At 38.3% G+C, this 15,875-nt stretch overlaps 1 protein-coding gene across 5 annotated transcripts in view; it reads left to right on the plus strand.

Annotated features, from left to right (window-relative positions):
• Window positions 1-358: 358 nt before the first annotated feature.
• KIF6 (kinesin family member 6) overlaps window positions 359-15,875 on the plus strand; it is a 161,750-nt gene continuing 146,233 nt past the window's right edge. For 3 of the 5 annotated variants that reach the window (XM_069009817.1, XM_069009822.1, XM_069009818.1), the window contains exons 1-3: window positions 359-505; window positions 1,392-1,498; window positions 5,033-5,107. In XM_069009817.1, the coding sequence (XP_068865918.1) occupies window positions 440-505; window positions 1,392-1,498; window positions 5,033-5,107 (248 nt within the window). In that variant the 5' untranslated portion in view covers window positions 359-439. The remainder of the gene's footprint in view (window positions 506-1,391; window positions 1,499-5,032; window positions 5,108-15,875) is intronic. The other 2 variants (XM_069009819.1, XM_069009821.1) reach the window with 2 other exon arrangements.

The following is a 15,875-nucleotide window of genomic DNA, read 5'->3' on the forward strand; positions in this document are numbered from 1 at the left end:
CTTGAGCCTTACACGGGTGGGCTGAGCCGGGAGATCCCTGCGGACAAACAGGCGCGGCACAAGAGATCGGGAGGGGAATGCCTGGAGCGCTCCCCACGCACCGCACCTCCGGGCTGGGCAGCGTGTGCGAGCTCCCTTCGCTCGCAGCCGTGAAGCTCCGGCCGCGGGGAGCACAGCTGGCGGGGAGCCGGTATGGAGGGCTCGGCGGGAGGGCACCTGCGGCGGGCGGGAGGACACCTGCGGTGGGAGGGCACCTGCGGTGGGAGGGCACCTGCGGCGGGAGGGCACCTGCGGTGGGAGGACACCTGCGGCGGGCGGGCAGAGCCCGGGCGCTCCCTGAGGGCGTGCGAGGGCCGGGAGCCGCTCCCGCCGCGGGGCGCGCGGCAGCGCGTGCCCGCCGGCCGTGCCCGGTTACCGTTGCCGGGGCCCGGCGGCGGCGATGGTGAAGGAGACGATCCGGGTGTACGCGCGGGTGAAGCCGCTGGGCAGGCGGCAGCAGGCGGGGGTAGGCCGGGAGCTGTGCCCCGGGGGTGCTCTGGGGAGGCCGGGGAGAGCCAAGGGCTGCCCGGGGAGCCGCGGTCCCCGCTCCGGTGGGGGGAACGGGGCGGGGCGGGGCGGCCCCCCCACCCCAAGGGGCTCGGGCGGCTGGCGGGGGCGGAGAGGCTGATACGGGGGTGGGTGTGCGGTGAAAAGCTCCTGCGGTCCGAAGCATTACGAAGTTTATGAAACCACGAAGTAGAGGCGTTTAGGTTGTAACTGTTGGGGGAAGTGGGTGAGGAACTTACTTCCAGCATGGTTATTGGAGAAAGGCTCCGCAGGAAAACACTTGACACGCGTCACTGGGTTTGTGCAGTTCAACAGTGCTCTGTGCAAGGAAGGGGAACGTGTTGCCCCCAGTGTACAGCTGCCCTCCCAAGGGATAATAAAGATAATGAAGTGTTCTTTAGGAACCGTGCATTTAGGTCTTTCAATTGCCTTCTCGTTTTAAACCAGCTCTTCTCGTCGTAGCTTTTGTCTTGTTGTAGCCTTTCGTAATGTATTCTTCCAGATTTTTTGGAAGGGTTTGCACTGGGAGCCATGCTTTGTTTTTTATAACATCACAGATATTAAATTGGTTTAGTAAGCAAATTATGTCAAAGAGGCTATGCTTTTGGTTTTGTTTTGGTTTTTGTTTCAAATATTATTGTAGCGTTTACATGGTGACAGGATAGTGCTGGTATGTGCTGGTTTTATTGTATAGTAGTTAAGGAAGATCTGCTCACATATTTAGTGCAATTTGTAAAAGGTTTATCTCCAGAAAAGGTGCTAAGCTTAGGTAAATGTTATATCCAAAGGTAATGAAATGTTACATTGATGAAATGATTGTGTGACGTCGTATCCATCCTTATTAGAGTTATTCAGTTGATGATGAGGAACCTCTGCCCAGTCTGGAGATTACTGTGCCACGTGACTTAGCAGATGGGTTCATCAATAATAAACGAGAAAGCTACAAGTTCAAGTGAGTAGAAGCCTTATATTTGTACCTTCTGCCTTTAGTGATTGACAACACTATGTTTAGTGATACAGATGTATAGAATCAGGAAAAGTCTAATCTTAAAATTAAATTATGGTATAGATGGGTTTATTTTTATACAACTCCCTTAAAAAGAGGAATACTTCAGGATGTGCTCTTCAGCACAATGGGTCTGATAGCGCTGGATAAAATTGTCATACTATTGTCTGTCCATTGCAAGTCATTATGCATTCCTAAGTCTCATCTCAGAGATTCATTTATCAGTTCTTCTATTTTTGAATTTGCATATGAAGGCTGAAGCAGGACTGTGTGTTCTCTTGTGGTCTAATGAGTTGTCACAGGCTGGCTAAAGAAGTTTGATGTAAAACACTGTTTAGAAACTGTGTTGTAGACATAGCCAAAGCAAGGTAAAGAAAACCAGAAATTGTTGAAAGAAACGAATCCTTGGTTGTAGAGTGTAAATATTTTTTAGGAGCTTAAAATCAGTACAGCAATATCAAATATTTTTATTACTGCAACAGAAAAGTGAGGCAACAGTTTAAAATTTTGATGATGGATAAATCTAGATGTATAATTACCTCTAATGATGAGGTCCAGACTGTCTTTTTCCAATTTGGATAGGCTTTATTTTTTATAATAAACAACAGGTAATTTGTTTCTCTTAAAAAAGAGAGCTCCACATAAACAACCACAGCTCAGACTGATGTCATTTTACATCAGCTAAGGTAATCTGCTTGGAAGAGAGGAGCTGCCCTCTCCAAATAGATTAACATGCAACACTATCTTAGGATGCAGATGCCCAAGCCTGACTTAATGAATGCTAATATTTTTGTCTGACTTTATAATTTATTAAAACCACTGTAGAGATGGACTGTGAGAAGCCCAATGCCTTTTTATCCTTAAGACAATGCAAGACTAATTGTTTGAGCTACTTGACTGATTAAGCATTAGCAGGACAGAATATATGCATTTATGTTTTGTGTATGTCGTTTGTGTACCCACTGAATGGGTCAGCACGGTGCCTTTCTACACACCCAGTGTCCATACAGCCTTTCTGCACACCCTGGGAGGTTCTGTGGCAGTATAAAGTTCCAAACTGGGGGGCAACACAGCAGGGCACCAGCAGTACAGGAGGCTGCTGGAATGTGTGGATGACAACTTCCTAACATACAGTTAAAAAGCCAGTCAGGATATTTGCAAACATGGACGAACTGTTGAGGGATATTAAGCCTGGAGCTAGCTTTGACTGCAGTGGCCATGAGAGTGAAATACAGAGTACTGAGAGAAGGGAGTAAGGCAAAAAGTAGGAGTGCAACCCTGTACTTCATGAATGCAGACTTTGGCTTGTTCATGGATCTGCTTGAAAGAATTCTCCAAGACACAGTTCTGGAGATATGTCCAGGAAAACTGACTGATTTTCAAGGATCACCTCCAAGCTCAAGGACAATCCAGCCACGTGAACAGAAAATGATGCAAAGGCAGCAGGAGGCCTGACTGGATGAGGAAGCATCTCCCAGCTAAATGTCAATACTAAAAGTAGGGGGAGAATGGGTGGGAGCACTGTCAGGTGACCCAGGAATGCTGTGTGAGGAATGGAATCAGGAAAGCCTAGATAAGGACACAGTGAGGGGTGCTGAAAACAGCCTGAGCTGCTGGGCTCAGAGGGTTGCATCAGGGGCTCAGAGGGCTGTCAGCCAGGCCAGCTTGAGGCCAGTCACTTGCATAGCCAATAGGAGGGTCCAGTCCTATTTAGTATCGATGACCTGGGTGATGGGACCAAGTGTAGCTTCAGCAAGTTCACAGACCATGTGAAACTGAGAGGGGTGGTTGATGCACCATCCATTCCTGCTGGTCAAGAGACAGTCAAGAGACTGACGAAATCAGTCAATAGGAATCTAATAAAGTTCAGCAAAATGAAATACCAAGTCCTGCTCCCATTGAGGAATAACCAGGGCAGGCTCAAGGATGACTGAAAGCAGATATGCATACCTTGTGTACTGGTAGACAAAAAGTTGAACATCAGTCAGCAATACACCCATTTGCAGTAAAAAAGGTCAACAACCCCTGGGCTGCATTAAAAAGAGCATTGCCAGCAGACCAGGGAAGTTGATCCTTCCCCTCATTAAAACCAGCGAGATCACATCTGGAATTCTATGTCCAATTCTGGGCTCCAGCAAAGGGACATCAAGATAATTAAGGGACTGGAGAGTCGAACATGTGAGGAGAGGCTGAGGGACCTGAGACTGTTCACCTCAGAGAAGGCTCAAGGCGATCTTATCAATGTCTATTAACACCTGATGGGGAAAGGGGAGAGACAGAAGATGGAACCAGATGCTTTTCAGTGGTACCCATATGCAGGACAAGAGTTAATGGGCACAAATTGAAATACAGGAGATATCACAGAATCATAAAACAGCTTGTGTTGGAAGGACCCTTAAAGATCATCTAGTTCCAACCCCCTCTGCCACTAGACCAGGTTGCTAAGAGCTTGAGCTTCATGCAGCCCGGCCTTAAACACTCCCAGGGGTGGAGCATCCACAGCTTCTCTGGGCAACCTGTTCCAGTGCCTCAACACTCTCAGAGTAAATAATTTCTTCCCATTATGTAATCTAAACCTACTCTCAGTTTGAAGCCATTCCCCCCTGTACGGTCACTACATGTCCTAGTAAAAAGTCCCTCTCCATCTTTCTTGTAGGCTCCTTTCAGGTACTGTAAGACTGCAATTAGGTCACCCCAAGGCCTTCTCTTTTCCAGGTTGAACAGTCCCAGTTCTCTTAGCTTTTCTTCAGAGGAAAGGTGCTTCATCCCTCTAATGATCTTAGTGGCCTCTTGTGGACTCTCTCCTACAGGTCAATGTCCTTCCTTTGCTGGTGATCCCACTGTGAAGTGATCAAATACTGGAATAGGTTGGCCAGAGAGGTTGTGCAGCCTTCATATGTGGAAATAGTCAAAATCTGACTGGACAGAACCCTATTCTGGGTGGCTTTGCTTTGAGCAGGGGGGTTGGAGCAAATAGTCCCTTCCAACCTCAAGAATTCTGATTTTGTAAAATAACTGCAGATATTTTCTATAGAAGGTGACAAAACATATTGAATTAAATATCTTCTTGTGACCTATAGTAATTGTGCAGCAGAATGAAGGAAATAGCTTGAAAAAATGTGAGCCTGGTGGGATGCTGTATTTGGTTATAGTGTAATCTATTTATCCAGGATTCAGTGTGGTGCCAGTTACAAACACTAATTCTCTTGATAGATTTAAAATACGGATTATTTTTTTCTAAGCCACGTCATTTTATCAGAGGATTTTATTGTACAGATCTTGTAAAAGCAGCTCTGTGTACAGCCTATTTATGTACAATAGCACAACAGCAAGCTGTGGTTAAGACTACAGGGAAAACATTGTACTAAGTTATGTAAGCCTAATGATGTAAACATTGACTATTGCAAACACAAACAAAAATGTATGAATCAAGTAGTGTTTTAACATTCTAAGCAATTATTATTTGCTTAATATTTTCAGATTTCAGAAAATTTTTGGTCAAGAGGCAAAACAAGATGTGATTTTTGACAGCATTGCCAAACCAGTAGCAGAATGGTACGTTGTTGATCTTGCAAGTAACCAGGGAGAAGCTATTTCTGCTTTTGTTGTATCACTTGGAGGAGGGCTGGCAAGTCTTTGTCTCATTGTAAAAGTGGATTGATGTTCTAATTTTCTAAATACTGACATGTCTGAATCCAGGAGATATACAATCCCCTGAGAATTTTATGCATACTAAGGTTCCATTTTTGACTCTTCATATAGCAATGCTACTGTTGCCTCTTTTGTTGTATAGCCACAGAAATCCATGCCCAATTCTTTTTTTTTTTTTTTTTTGTCTGTAATATAAGCTAACTTCATTGCCTTAGAAAAGAATTCCCTATATAATTTCATGGAGAGGTAAACCTAATGAAAATCTTATCACCCCTCATATAGTTTTCATTGTTAGGGACTCTCATTAATATCTGTGGAGATATTCCTAAATCTTGTCCTTATTACTTTTGTCTTAACATGTAATATAGTGCTTTTGGCACTGGTATTTTTTTTTTCCTCCTCTCTTTTCGTAATCAAACACTGCTGATATTTGACAGTTTGCAAAGGCAAATATTTAAGTCTGATGATGACTTCTGCATTCATTGTGTGGATTGAATGCCACTCTGAAACTGGTGGATTTTCTAATATGCCATTTTCTTTACTCAGTTTACTGTCTGCATTGCTGAAGTTTGTACTGGTTTTAGTGAGGGAGAAAATCCCATTCTGGAGGAAGCAGAATTTCTGCATAGTGTTTGCTTGTTTAGCAAACTTACTGCTCAAAATCCACACTTGTAGCGAGTTGGGAAGTATTACTTCACGTGCCAACTTTCTCATTCATTGTCTGACCCATCTCTTGGTTTATGCTATGATTCTGCAAATTATTCCTCAAGCTATTGCACAGTCCTGTGTTTAGCACTGTAGGAAAACAAACATCTTCAGCTGGACACTAAGCCTTTCTCATGTTGTTCCATGGATGAAAAATATATCTATCTCTTTATAAATACATTTTCTTTCTTCCCACCCTTCCTGTTTTCTTTTCTAAAGTCCCACATAAAGCAGAAAGGTAATTGACATTGAAAATGAAGAGCCATTGAATTTGGAACTTCATTAGAATAAGCTAAATAGACTTTAAAATAATGCTTGTTATGTTTTTTTTCTCATCCAAAAGATATTTCTTTGCTTATCTGACATTATCACATATAGTTTCAGATTAGCTCATACACTTAACTTTAAATATTTCTGGGTTTAATGTTGACTGCAGAAAAAACATCTTTATCTTATATGAGTGTGTTTGGAAAGAGAAGGGTGAAAAGTCTCATTGTTACATACTATGGACTTAATTATCCTCAACAAAAACTCTAAGTATCAAAATTAACTAGTAAGAGACTGGCTATTTTTTTTCCCCTTTGGAGTGTTTTTCTAGAATATGGAAATGTTTTCCAGTTGAATAGTTCATCTATACAGTGCTCTAATAAACAGGAAGGGGTATTATTTTCCTTTATTTCAGTGTTAGCTGATAAAAGACTTTTCTTATATATTAATTTTCTCCATTATGTAGGCTTTAGTTTCAGAGTTTAGGTATTTTTAAGTACTTGAAAGTACTTAAATGCTATTAAAATCAATGGTGTTTAGGTATACAATTATCCCCAAATAGCTGAGTCTTTATCTTTAATGCTAAAATTGACTTATAAAACCATTCTTAATGAAATCAAGATTTTGTCTCTGAGCATTATAATGTGGTAAAGCTTGTATTCTAAATGATGTTTCTGCTGTTAGTGATAATACTGAAGGACAATTTTACTTGTGTTTTTATAATAGAGTAGAAAATAACTGAAGTTCGTTCATGTTTTTTTCCACTCCCTTGATTTGCTACCTCTTTTTAGACAAAAATATGTATTTCAAAATATCTTCAGAGTCATGAGGTTCCTTGGCTTATGGAGTCCTGAACTGGGCCTGAAATTTATTTCCCTCTGTGGTTAATGACACCATTTTCCTTTCCATCATGGGACAATAAGAATTGCCCTATTTCTCTTAAAGACCACAGTTTTTCGTAGTAAAATGTTCTTCACTATTTGTTTCTTTCAAAGTCAACACTCTCTTGCATGAAAAAGCTGTTGTAAATACACACATTTCTGTTGTTGGAGTCGCTTGACTGAGGGAACAGTTTTTGTGTGTGTATTGCCAGGGAAAAGAAAGTAGCAGGAAAATATCAATGAAGTAGTTCAGTAACATTTTGAGGCTCTTTGTCATGCATTCTTACAGTCCTGAGAAAATTCAGTTAAGAGACTTGAATGCTCAGAAAAAAAATTCTTGAGCATTGTTTAAACTAAAACCAGAAATGCAATGCCCAGGATTCTAAAATCTTTCTAGTTTGTTCTTGGATGGATAGAAATTGGATGCAACTTTATTTTCTCTTTTTCTTTTTTATTTTTTTTCCTTTTTAAGTGTGTTTTCTTTGATGTTGGGTCACTACTTCTTTTTCTGTAAGTCCAGTTACATTGTCATCTTGCCTGTGGTTTCAGAGGCACCAGACATTAGTTTGTTTAATTTGCTTCTTCAGCCAAAAGTGCCAGCCTCTGCAAACCATTATAAACATGTGATCTGCTGGAACTTTATTACTTTTCTGCTATCCTTGAGTCCTTACATTGTTTCTTTTAATTTTAAATATATATTCTTGATAATGTTTTTGTGCAGTGTCAACTGGATATTTAAGAAGCAGCCCTAATTCTGTTACTCTCTTGTCCCGGTTTGAGACAAATTCAGAGGAATGTCCAAATCTGAACGTCCTGTGATAGAAGGCAGGTTTCAGCTGCCCCTCCCCCACCAGGTTCAGGAAAAAAAAATTTTTCCTCAGAAGAAAGTGAAATTAAAAAAATGTTTATTTAACAGACACAATGCACAATAATAAAACCTCTTGGTGTGGAGAGAACCTGGTAAAATTCAAAGTCCTTCTGTAGGTGTGGCTGTTCTCTCTCCGGAGCTGGGGTGTGACCCCTCCAGGCTGTGGCGTGGGCCTCCTATGGTGATCCGGACCGGAGCAGAACAGTCCAAGGAAATTTCTAGCCTCAGCTAGCGAGCTGGCTGAACTGCAGAGAATTTTAACCCTCTGTCTCTCTCCTGAGAAAAAGAGCCAAGAGCTGGGAAAAGCAGGAAGGTGCTTGCCTCTGCTCTTGCTGCCACAGGAGCATGCAGAGAAGGTAGAGTGACCTCGGAGCACAAACTGCTGTGAAAAGTTTGTCTGGCCTTTTTTCTTTCTCTCGCACCCAGTTTTAAAGACAGAGAAAGGCACAGGAATCACATCTGGGCATAGAGCAGCGATGGGGGATACACATCATAAAGTCACCCCAGGACATCCATCAAAAACAGAGAAAATAGATAACATCCTACTTTAACAGTTTGATAATTATTAAGCATTGCTTTAGCCTCACAGCTAAACAAGGCTACTCTTAAAATGTTTCAAATATTAGTATTATGATTATGTATGCAATCAGAAATTAAGTAGAAAATGTTAACTGTTTTGAATTAGTTGTGGTTTTATTTCTAATATGGCCAATGTTTTAGTATTGTATTTCTTGACTTATTAAAGAATAACATTTGAAAATATTTTCTCTTCAGATGTCTCATGCAAATAAGAAATAGCTCAGCTGTTTACAAACCTAATGGCAATCACCTGTGATCTTTTGAAAAATCTGATGGCCTTGGGGATAATGCTCCCATTGCTGCAGGTTCTGGTTTCTTTTCATGTGCTATGTTTATCCAAAGAATTAGCATCTGTAATATATAAACTACTTCAGTTTACCCTCTTCTGGTTTTGTGGGTTTTTTTGTCTGCTGTGTATTCTTACAGAGAACGTAGTAAAAATATTTTTATTAACAATTATCCATTTTGTACCTGGATATATTTGTCACACAGTGTTGAAAGTAGTGGTTTGGCTTATCGGCATCACAAAGACCTGTAGAATCTATGTATAGGAAAAGGACACGTTTTGGATGTCAGCTTGAAAGAAATGTACCTTGAACTTTCCCTTAATTGAGGAATTAGATAGTAATGCTATCTGTTCTTTCTCAAAGGGAGTGCAACTATGAGGCAATAAAAAGTGAAAAGTGTCACTGATGTTTCTTCACAAATGAGTATTAGTTGCTTGTGTTTCTTTTGACTTAAATTGCACAATTTAGAATTGTTCAAGAATGGACTGCTTATTACAAGTTACAGTTTGACAGCTTTGATTCAGAATATCTTTTGTGTCACTTATCTGTTGCAGTGTTTACGGTTAAATTCTAAATATATTTTGGGATCTTAGTCAAAATGAGAAAATATATTACTTTTTTTTTCTGTAGGAAAACTTCTGAAACTTCTAAGGAAACTTGCCTGCATTAATCTCTCAAAAACAGCTACATGCACATTTGGAAATCAGTTTTGGTTTTTAAAGATGGGGCATTACCAATTTGTATTTGTTCCACAAATCTGGCAAAGACATAAAGAAAAAATGTCATACGGAGATACTTTGTTTATTTTAATTAAAAGAAACTTTAGTCTGACCTCCAAGTGTTAGAAGATACCTGAAAACTGAGTCTCTGTAAAGACAAATTCTCCTGAAAACTTATTTTCCATATCCTTGAAATTAAGTTCTTCCTTCTTTTTATCTCCAATGTAATTTGGAGGGGGCTGGTTTTGCTAGGACTGTGTTAATTTATTTTTTTTAATATCGATGAATTGAGGTTTTCTGAGATGAAGGAAGGAAAGTGAGGGACAGTGGTAAAATTTTTCCGGTCTGCAAGAACTGAGATAAAGAGAGGGCCAACAGTATCCAAATATCAAAGATACTGATGTTTTGTTCTTTTTTCATTAGTCTAGTATTTTGTAGTTATTGAATATTTGTTTCAACCACATGCCTTTATGTTTCTACTAATTTAAAATGAAGATGGCAGAACACAGATAAAAATAATAATATGAAGCTGAAATAAGCTAACAAAATAAAAGTAAATAAGTTCTTAAGATGAAAGTTATTTCCTGTTCTCAGGATTTTCTCTTACCTATTTAAAAACACTTACAGAATTCAGTCTTACTTAATAAGGCTCTCTCTTTGTTTATTCATATTATAAACTTTGTACAAAACTTTCACTTTTAACATTTTCAACAAATTTGAATAATTAGGTAAGAAGAGATCTCTCTAGGTTGCCTGGACCAACCTTCTGAAGAAAGCCGGTCTAGCTTCTAAATCACGTTTCTCAGGTCCTTGTCCAGTAGAGCTTCAAAAATGCCCAAAGGTGGGAATCCCATAATCCATCTGGGAACCTTTTCCAAGGCTTAACTACTCTCACTGTGAAGAATATTTTCCTTATACCCACTTGGAATTTCTTCCCTTGCAACTTGTGACCCCTGCTTTGTGTTCCACCACTGTAAGCCTCTGGGACGAGTTTGAGTCCATCTCTAATGATCCATTGCAGAAGGTGGTAATTAGGTGCACGTAAGGCTTACTCTTGTGCCAGGTCGATAGGAAACTGTTCACTTGGCTTCTTGTGCATGATGTGCTGCAGCCTGAACTCAGGTTCTATCAGGCTCACTCCAGTTTCTTTAGAGCATTTTTCATCAACTGGGGAGCCCAAAACTGGGGACAGAACTCAGGAAAGAGAGTTTCTTTTCCTCTTTTTTTTTTTTGCAATTTTTGAAGGTAACTGTTCTGTTCGATTCAGCAAAAAGAGTGCAGCAGCAGAGGAAGCAGGGGTCTTGGTTATACTTAGGCAAAAGCTTCCCTAAAGTCTCATTCACAATGAGCACAGAAACAAATGAAAAGTTCTGTGTCCCTAAGCTTTAAATAGAACAAATGATCTTCACTGGAAATTAAAACAAAATGTAGTCAGAAAACCCAACCACAATAAAGCAACCTCAGCCTGCTTTCAACCTCTGTCTACTGTCACTAGGCTTTTACCACCATTTATATTGTCTCAGATACTCAAGGACAAAGTACTGAATGGTATTTTAGACTGTAGTAACTAGCCATAAATTGTCTAGCTCTCACTTGAGGAATTTCTCACTTGAGGAATGTTAGGTGGTTGTAAACATGACATATCTATCAATTTAACTGGAATTGCTTCCATGAGTTGTACTTCTGTATCACGCTATATTTAGGAATTAGACATCTTTCAGGAATGACACAAGGGAGTGGAGTGACTGGAACTGCCAGTATGTAACTCTGTAACAGTGTTCATTTGAAGAGGGGTCTGAGATGAATTTTCCAATGAGAAGTTCATATCTCACTGAGCATGTTTTTAAATCACCACTAATTACAACTAAGTTAGAACATGCAAGTTAATTGATAAGTGAGAAAGAAAATTTGAGGGGAAAAAACCCATATGGTATTGCTCTCCTTTACATTAGTGTAAAAATTGTCCTATGCCTGATAATGGATAGTTTCTTAAAGTCCAAAGGGCAGAAGAGAAAGCATGTTATAATTCATTTTTCATAAAGCCAAAACAGATTTTCTTGAGCAATCATCATTACATAAGCTTTTATGTAACAATACATGGATTATTAACTGGTATTAAGGTTGTACTGAAAGTGAAATATATAAGGAACATTTACTTCAGCTTTCTGTTTTTCTATTACGTGTCTCTTTTTCAAAACAAGAGAAGTATTAAAATTAAGAGTATTCCATGTGAATTGGAAAAATATTTGTAGAATGTATGCTGGGAGTTTCTAAGGTATTAGATGTACTTTTGATGCATGCAGATAAGTGTAAATACTGTAGTATGTTCAAGCATTTACAGCAGCAAAAAATCTGCATCAAATTGCCCCCCTAAAACTCTGTGACATGTTGGAAAGGTGGTTATTGAATTGAATAAGCTGTGCATCATGGTCTTACTTAATGATGCTTTGCCGGTGGAGAATTCTTTCCCAGTGGATATTTTAGTATTCTGGTTAGAAAAATACTAAAATTATTGCAATTGCTGTCTCAAACACTGTTGTTGTGGGTGGTTTTTTGATAGTCTGTGTCATAGCTGGAGGTAAAACTTGAACATTTTTAATTTATCCCATCACGTTGCTGTCATAATATATGATTAGGTTTATTTAGCTGTGGGATCAAGTCAGTCTCCTTAGTCAGCTGTGTGCACAAACCACCTTTTGCTTGGAAAAGGTGTGATTTAAATTCTAAGCAACATACAGGATATATTCAATGCTTTCTTTTTGTTTAAACTTGTTGCTGTCTAGCTCTGTTAGGTGAAGCTCAAGCTGTTGTGTTTCTAAAAACCAGCAGTAAGTTTTCAGTGCTTGATCAAAAAAGAAGCATTCAATTCTTTGGGTAAAATGTAAGAAGAGATCTAATCCTTTTCTAAATTATAATCATCTTGAAGAGGACATATAATTTGATGATAAATTATAATGCACAATAAAAGGATAAAGAAGATTTAAGCACATAATAAACAATAATTATTCATACTTTTGGAGTTGCTTGCCTGCAATTAATGCTGTTATTTTCTCTTTTTCCCTGCACTCTGTCTTATTCTGATTTCCACCAAGCAAAATCTTTTTGCACAGTTTTGTGTTATTCAATGATACCAACTTTGCTAAAGAGACTTGCTTATTGCATAAATACTTCTTGATGAGCTCATAATACTTAGCAGGTAATCATGATGTTTCTTCACCAATACTTTGCTTTAAATTGACTTTTCTTACAGTGATCAAAAAGATATGACTAACATTTATCATCCCACCCACCTTAACATACAGCAAACATATGTAGATGTGGCTACATAGATGTACATGTTTCCACTTCCTATTAATATATCAAGCAAACATTATTTTTTCTTATATTCAGTTTTGTGATATGTGTCTTCATATGACTTGACCACATGTATTTTCACTGAAACACAAAAATAAATATTCAATTTAAATATATATGTTTACCAGGTGTTGACATAATTATCATTTATGCTACAAAATCTGGAAACCCTGATATTCTGACATCATGAGTTAAATCTAAAATATTGAGATTTAATTTTATAGTTCTGCTCTCTTTAAATGTGCAGCTTTTGACTTTTTGGGGCCTATCTTGGCAGTCACAAAACTGAGATCTTCCACACATTAATAAGAAGCCATGAAGACAGCTCAGTATATTAAATGAGATTGAAATACAACTTTTTGCAGACATATTGCATGTCCGTGTTTTCCCTGAAATGTCATGTTTTTTGTGGAAATCTTACCTTGACAGAATTTGAAGTCTTGGGCAGGTTTCTTTGAGATTTCCTTATATGCAGGAATTCAGGCCAATGAGATTTGTCCCCTTTCAAGGCATCTTTTTGTTCACAGGTATGAACTTCAACAAGTCAGAGTTACTGCTCATGCATGTGACAACTTAAGTTTTTCCCTTACACATTTAAGTTGGTCTATATTTTTCAGATAGAAACATGGAATATGTGGCTATAGGCACTACAAGCAAAGCTGAATCAACAAATTATTTGTTAGAAACTGACATTTTTATATTATTCTTCTTATAAAGACTAAATCTATCTCAAATTGTTACAAATTTGCCTGCTTGTTTTAGTGAATAATGAAAATGATCCCTCTGAATTCTGTAATAGAATGAAACAAATATACAAATTTAGAGAAGATTTTAGCCATCATATTTTAAAGTTATTTTTCTCTGTGCTAGGTGTTTTTAGTTCTAGCTTGGTGCTGATAAAAAAAAAAACAAGACCCTCCAGTAATTCTGACAATCATAACTTTGGTAAAATGTGGTAGAGACAGATTTCTCCAGCAGTATTCTAGCTAATCTGTCTGGAAGTCGTCCATGAACTTCTGAACAGTTATATGTTAACTGTTATAACTTAAATGTTATATAAGTGCATGAAAGATCTTTTCTGCAAAGCCTCCCCCTTGGATTATGGGTCTTTGATGTGTTTTGTTTGAAGTAGTTAAGAGACTACTTATTCAACAAAATGTCTTCTTAACCATGCCAAAGTACAGCTTTCAGAGAGAAAAAAAATTACGTAAATTTCTGGGTATTCTCATAACACCGAGGGGGCACGTCTGAAAATACCCTTTTAGTGTATGATTTTTATTTATGCATAGTTTATAAGTCCTTGCATGATTACCATCACTATCCATGTCAACTCGTGTAGTTTCAAATACTAAGTTTAACAAAAATTTGGGACTTTTGTTCAGAGACTCTGGTGAGCAAAGATGCAGAGTTTGCCTGTGGAAACCAACATCTTGCAAAGTGGGTTTTGCTGAAAAGGCAGAAAAGAGCTGCTGGTTCTCTACCACCTTTCCCAGCAAACAATCACTTCCACTACTGTTGGGGACAGCTTTAATTTGCAAATAAGTATCTTCAAGGATCCCTTTGGTGGATGCTGCTTAGAAAATATGCTCTTCTCTACTCATGTCATAATGTTGCCAACATCATGTCAAAAGTTGCCAACTTTTTTTGGTACCTGCTGCAGTTATATTTCAGGATGAAAGAGACAATGTGTGTATTTTCTGCTCACTATACTAACTTCTAGCATCTGAAGTACCCTTCACTTTGCCAAGGGTAATTGTGTAGTATATTTTGGTGTTGTTTTCTTAAACAGCATTTTATGGGTGGCTAAAGGCTTATGAAAGTTTTTGAGTTTTTTATTTTCTGAAAGGAATTGTGCATCTTGGGTTGAAAATACTATGTACAAATCTTAAACTTCCTGACTGTTTAATAAATAGATACTGGTTTAATTGATTTATTGATTGATGTGGTGTTGGTCCATCTACGTATAGTTACCCTTTCAGTGTTAAACTCCTTGGAACAATGAACTAAAACTAGATTTGTGGAGTTTTGGTTGGGTTTTTTTTGACTTGAAGTACCTAGAAATGGAAAAGAGCAAAGTGTATCTCCAACAAATATTTCCTATGGTGATAATTTGTCCAAAAGCCTCATTGCTAAAACATCCTGTATTGCCATTGATTCCAAATGAAGTTACTTAAAAATGTGAATAAGATACATAAGACATGGATTCTCATGATCTAATCCATGTAGCCTTTATCACATACAGACCTTTGAAATTGACATTGACTAATATTCACAATATTATATTTAGAATGGTAGTTATACATCTTCAGTTTTGAAATGTGTTCTTACATAAATATATATGTATATTTATATATATATAAATATATATATAAAAAACCTTAATTTTTGTGTAGTTCATAAGTTTAATTCTTTCTCCACAAGCCAGTGTGGTGGAGGCTTCTCCTTTTCCCTGCATCTTCTGCTCTACTCTTTTCAGGGGGCGAGATCTTAGTCTACAGCTTGCTTCTGAGCCAAAGGAACTTTGTCAGTCCTGCCTGAAATCCTAGGCCCTTGTCTCTTATAAAAATATTTTGCTTCTTAGACTTAGAAAGGGAATTTTTTCTCCATCCTGTCCTGATGGAGTTTCATCTTCCTCTTAGAAGGCTTTTCCAGCAGTTTCACTGGTATTATTGGTAGTCTTTCCTTACAGGCTTCCTTAGCACCTCAAGCAGGCTGTCCTTAAATTGACTTGTTGGTAGCTGTAATACACTCTGAATGAAAGAAATGAATACTGTAAATATGGACAGGATGCAATTATTTGTATATATATAATTATACACACACAAATATAGATACACACACACACACAACATTAGAAAATAAGATTGACTTTTACTTCAGAATTTAAGGAACATAACTGTGGAATCAAAATCACCTACGTAATGCAATATTAAGATTACCTATTATTGCATTGGATTATGAGAATATGTTATTGACATGGATATGCTCACATTTTATGAATTTGTAGGGTTT

Source organism: Aphelocoma coerulescens, chromosome 3 (genome assembly GCF_041296385.1).
Source record: "Aphelocoma coerulescens isolate FSJ_1873_10779 chromosome 3, UR_Acoe_1.0, whole genome shotgun sequence".
NCBI classification, from domain to species: domain Eukaryota; kingdom Metazoa; phylum Chordata; class Aves; order Passeriformes; family Corvidae; genus Aphelocoma; species Aphelocoma coerulescens.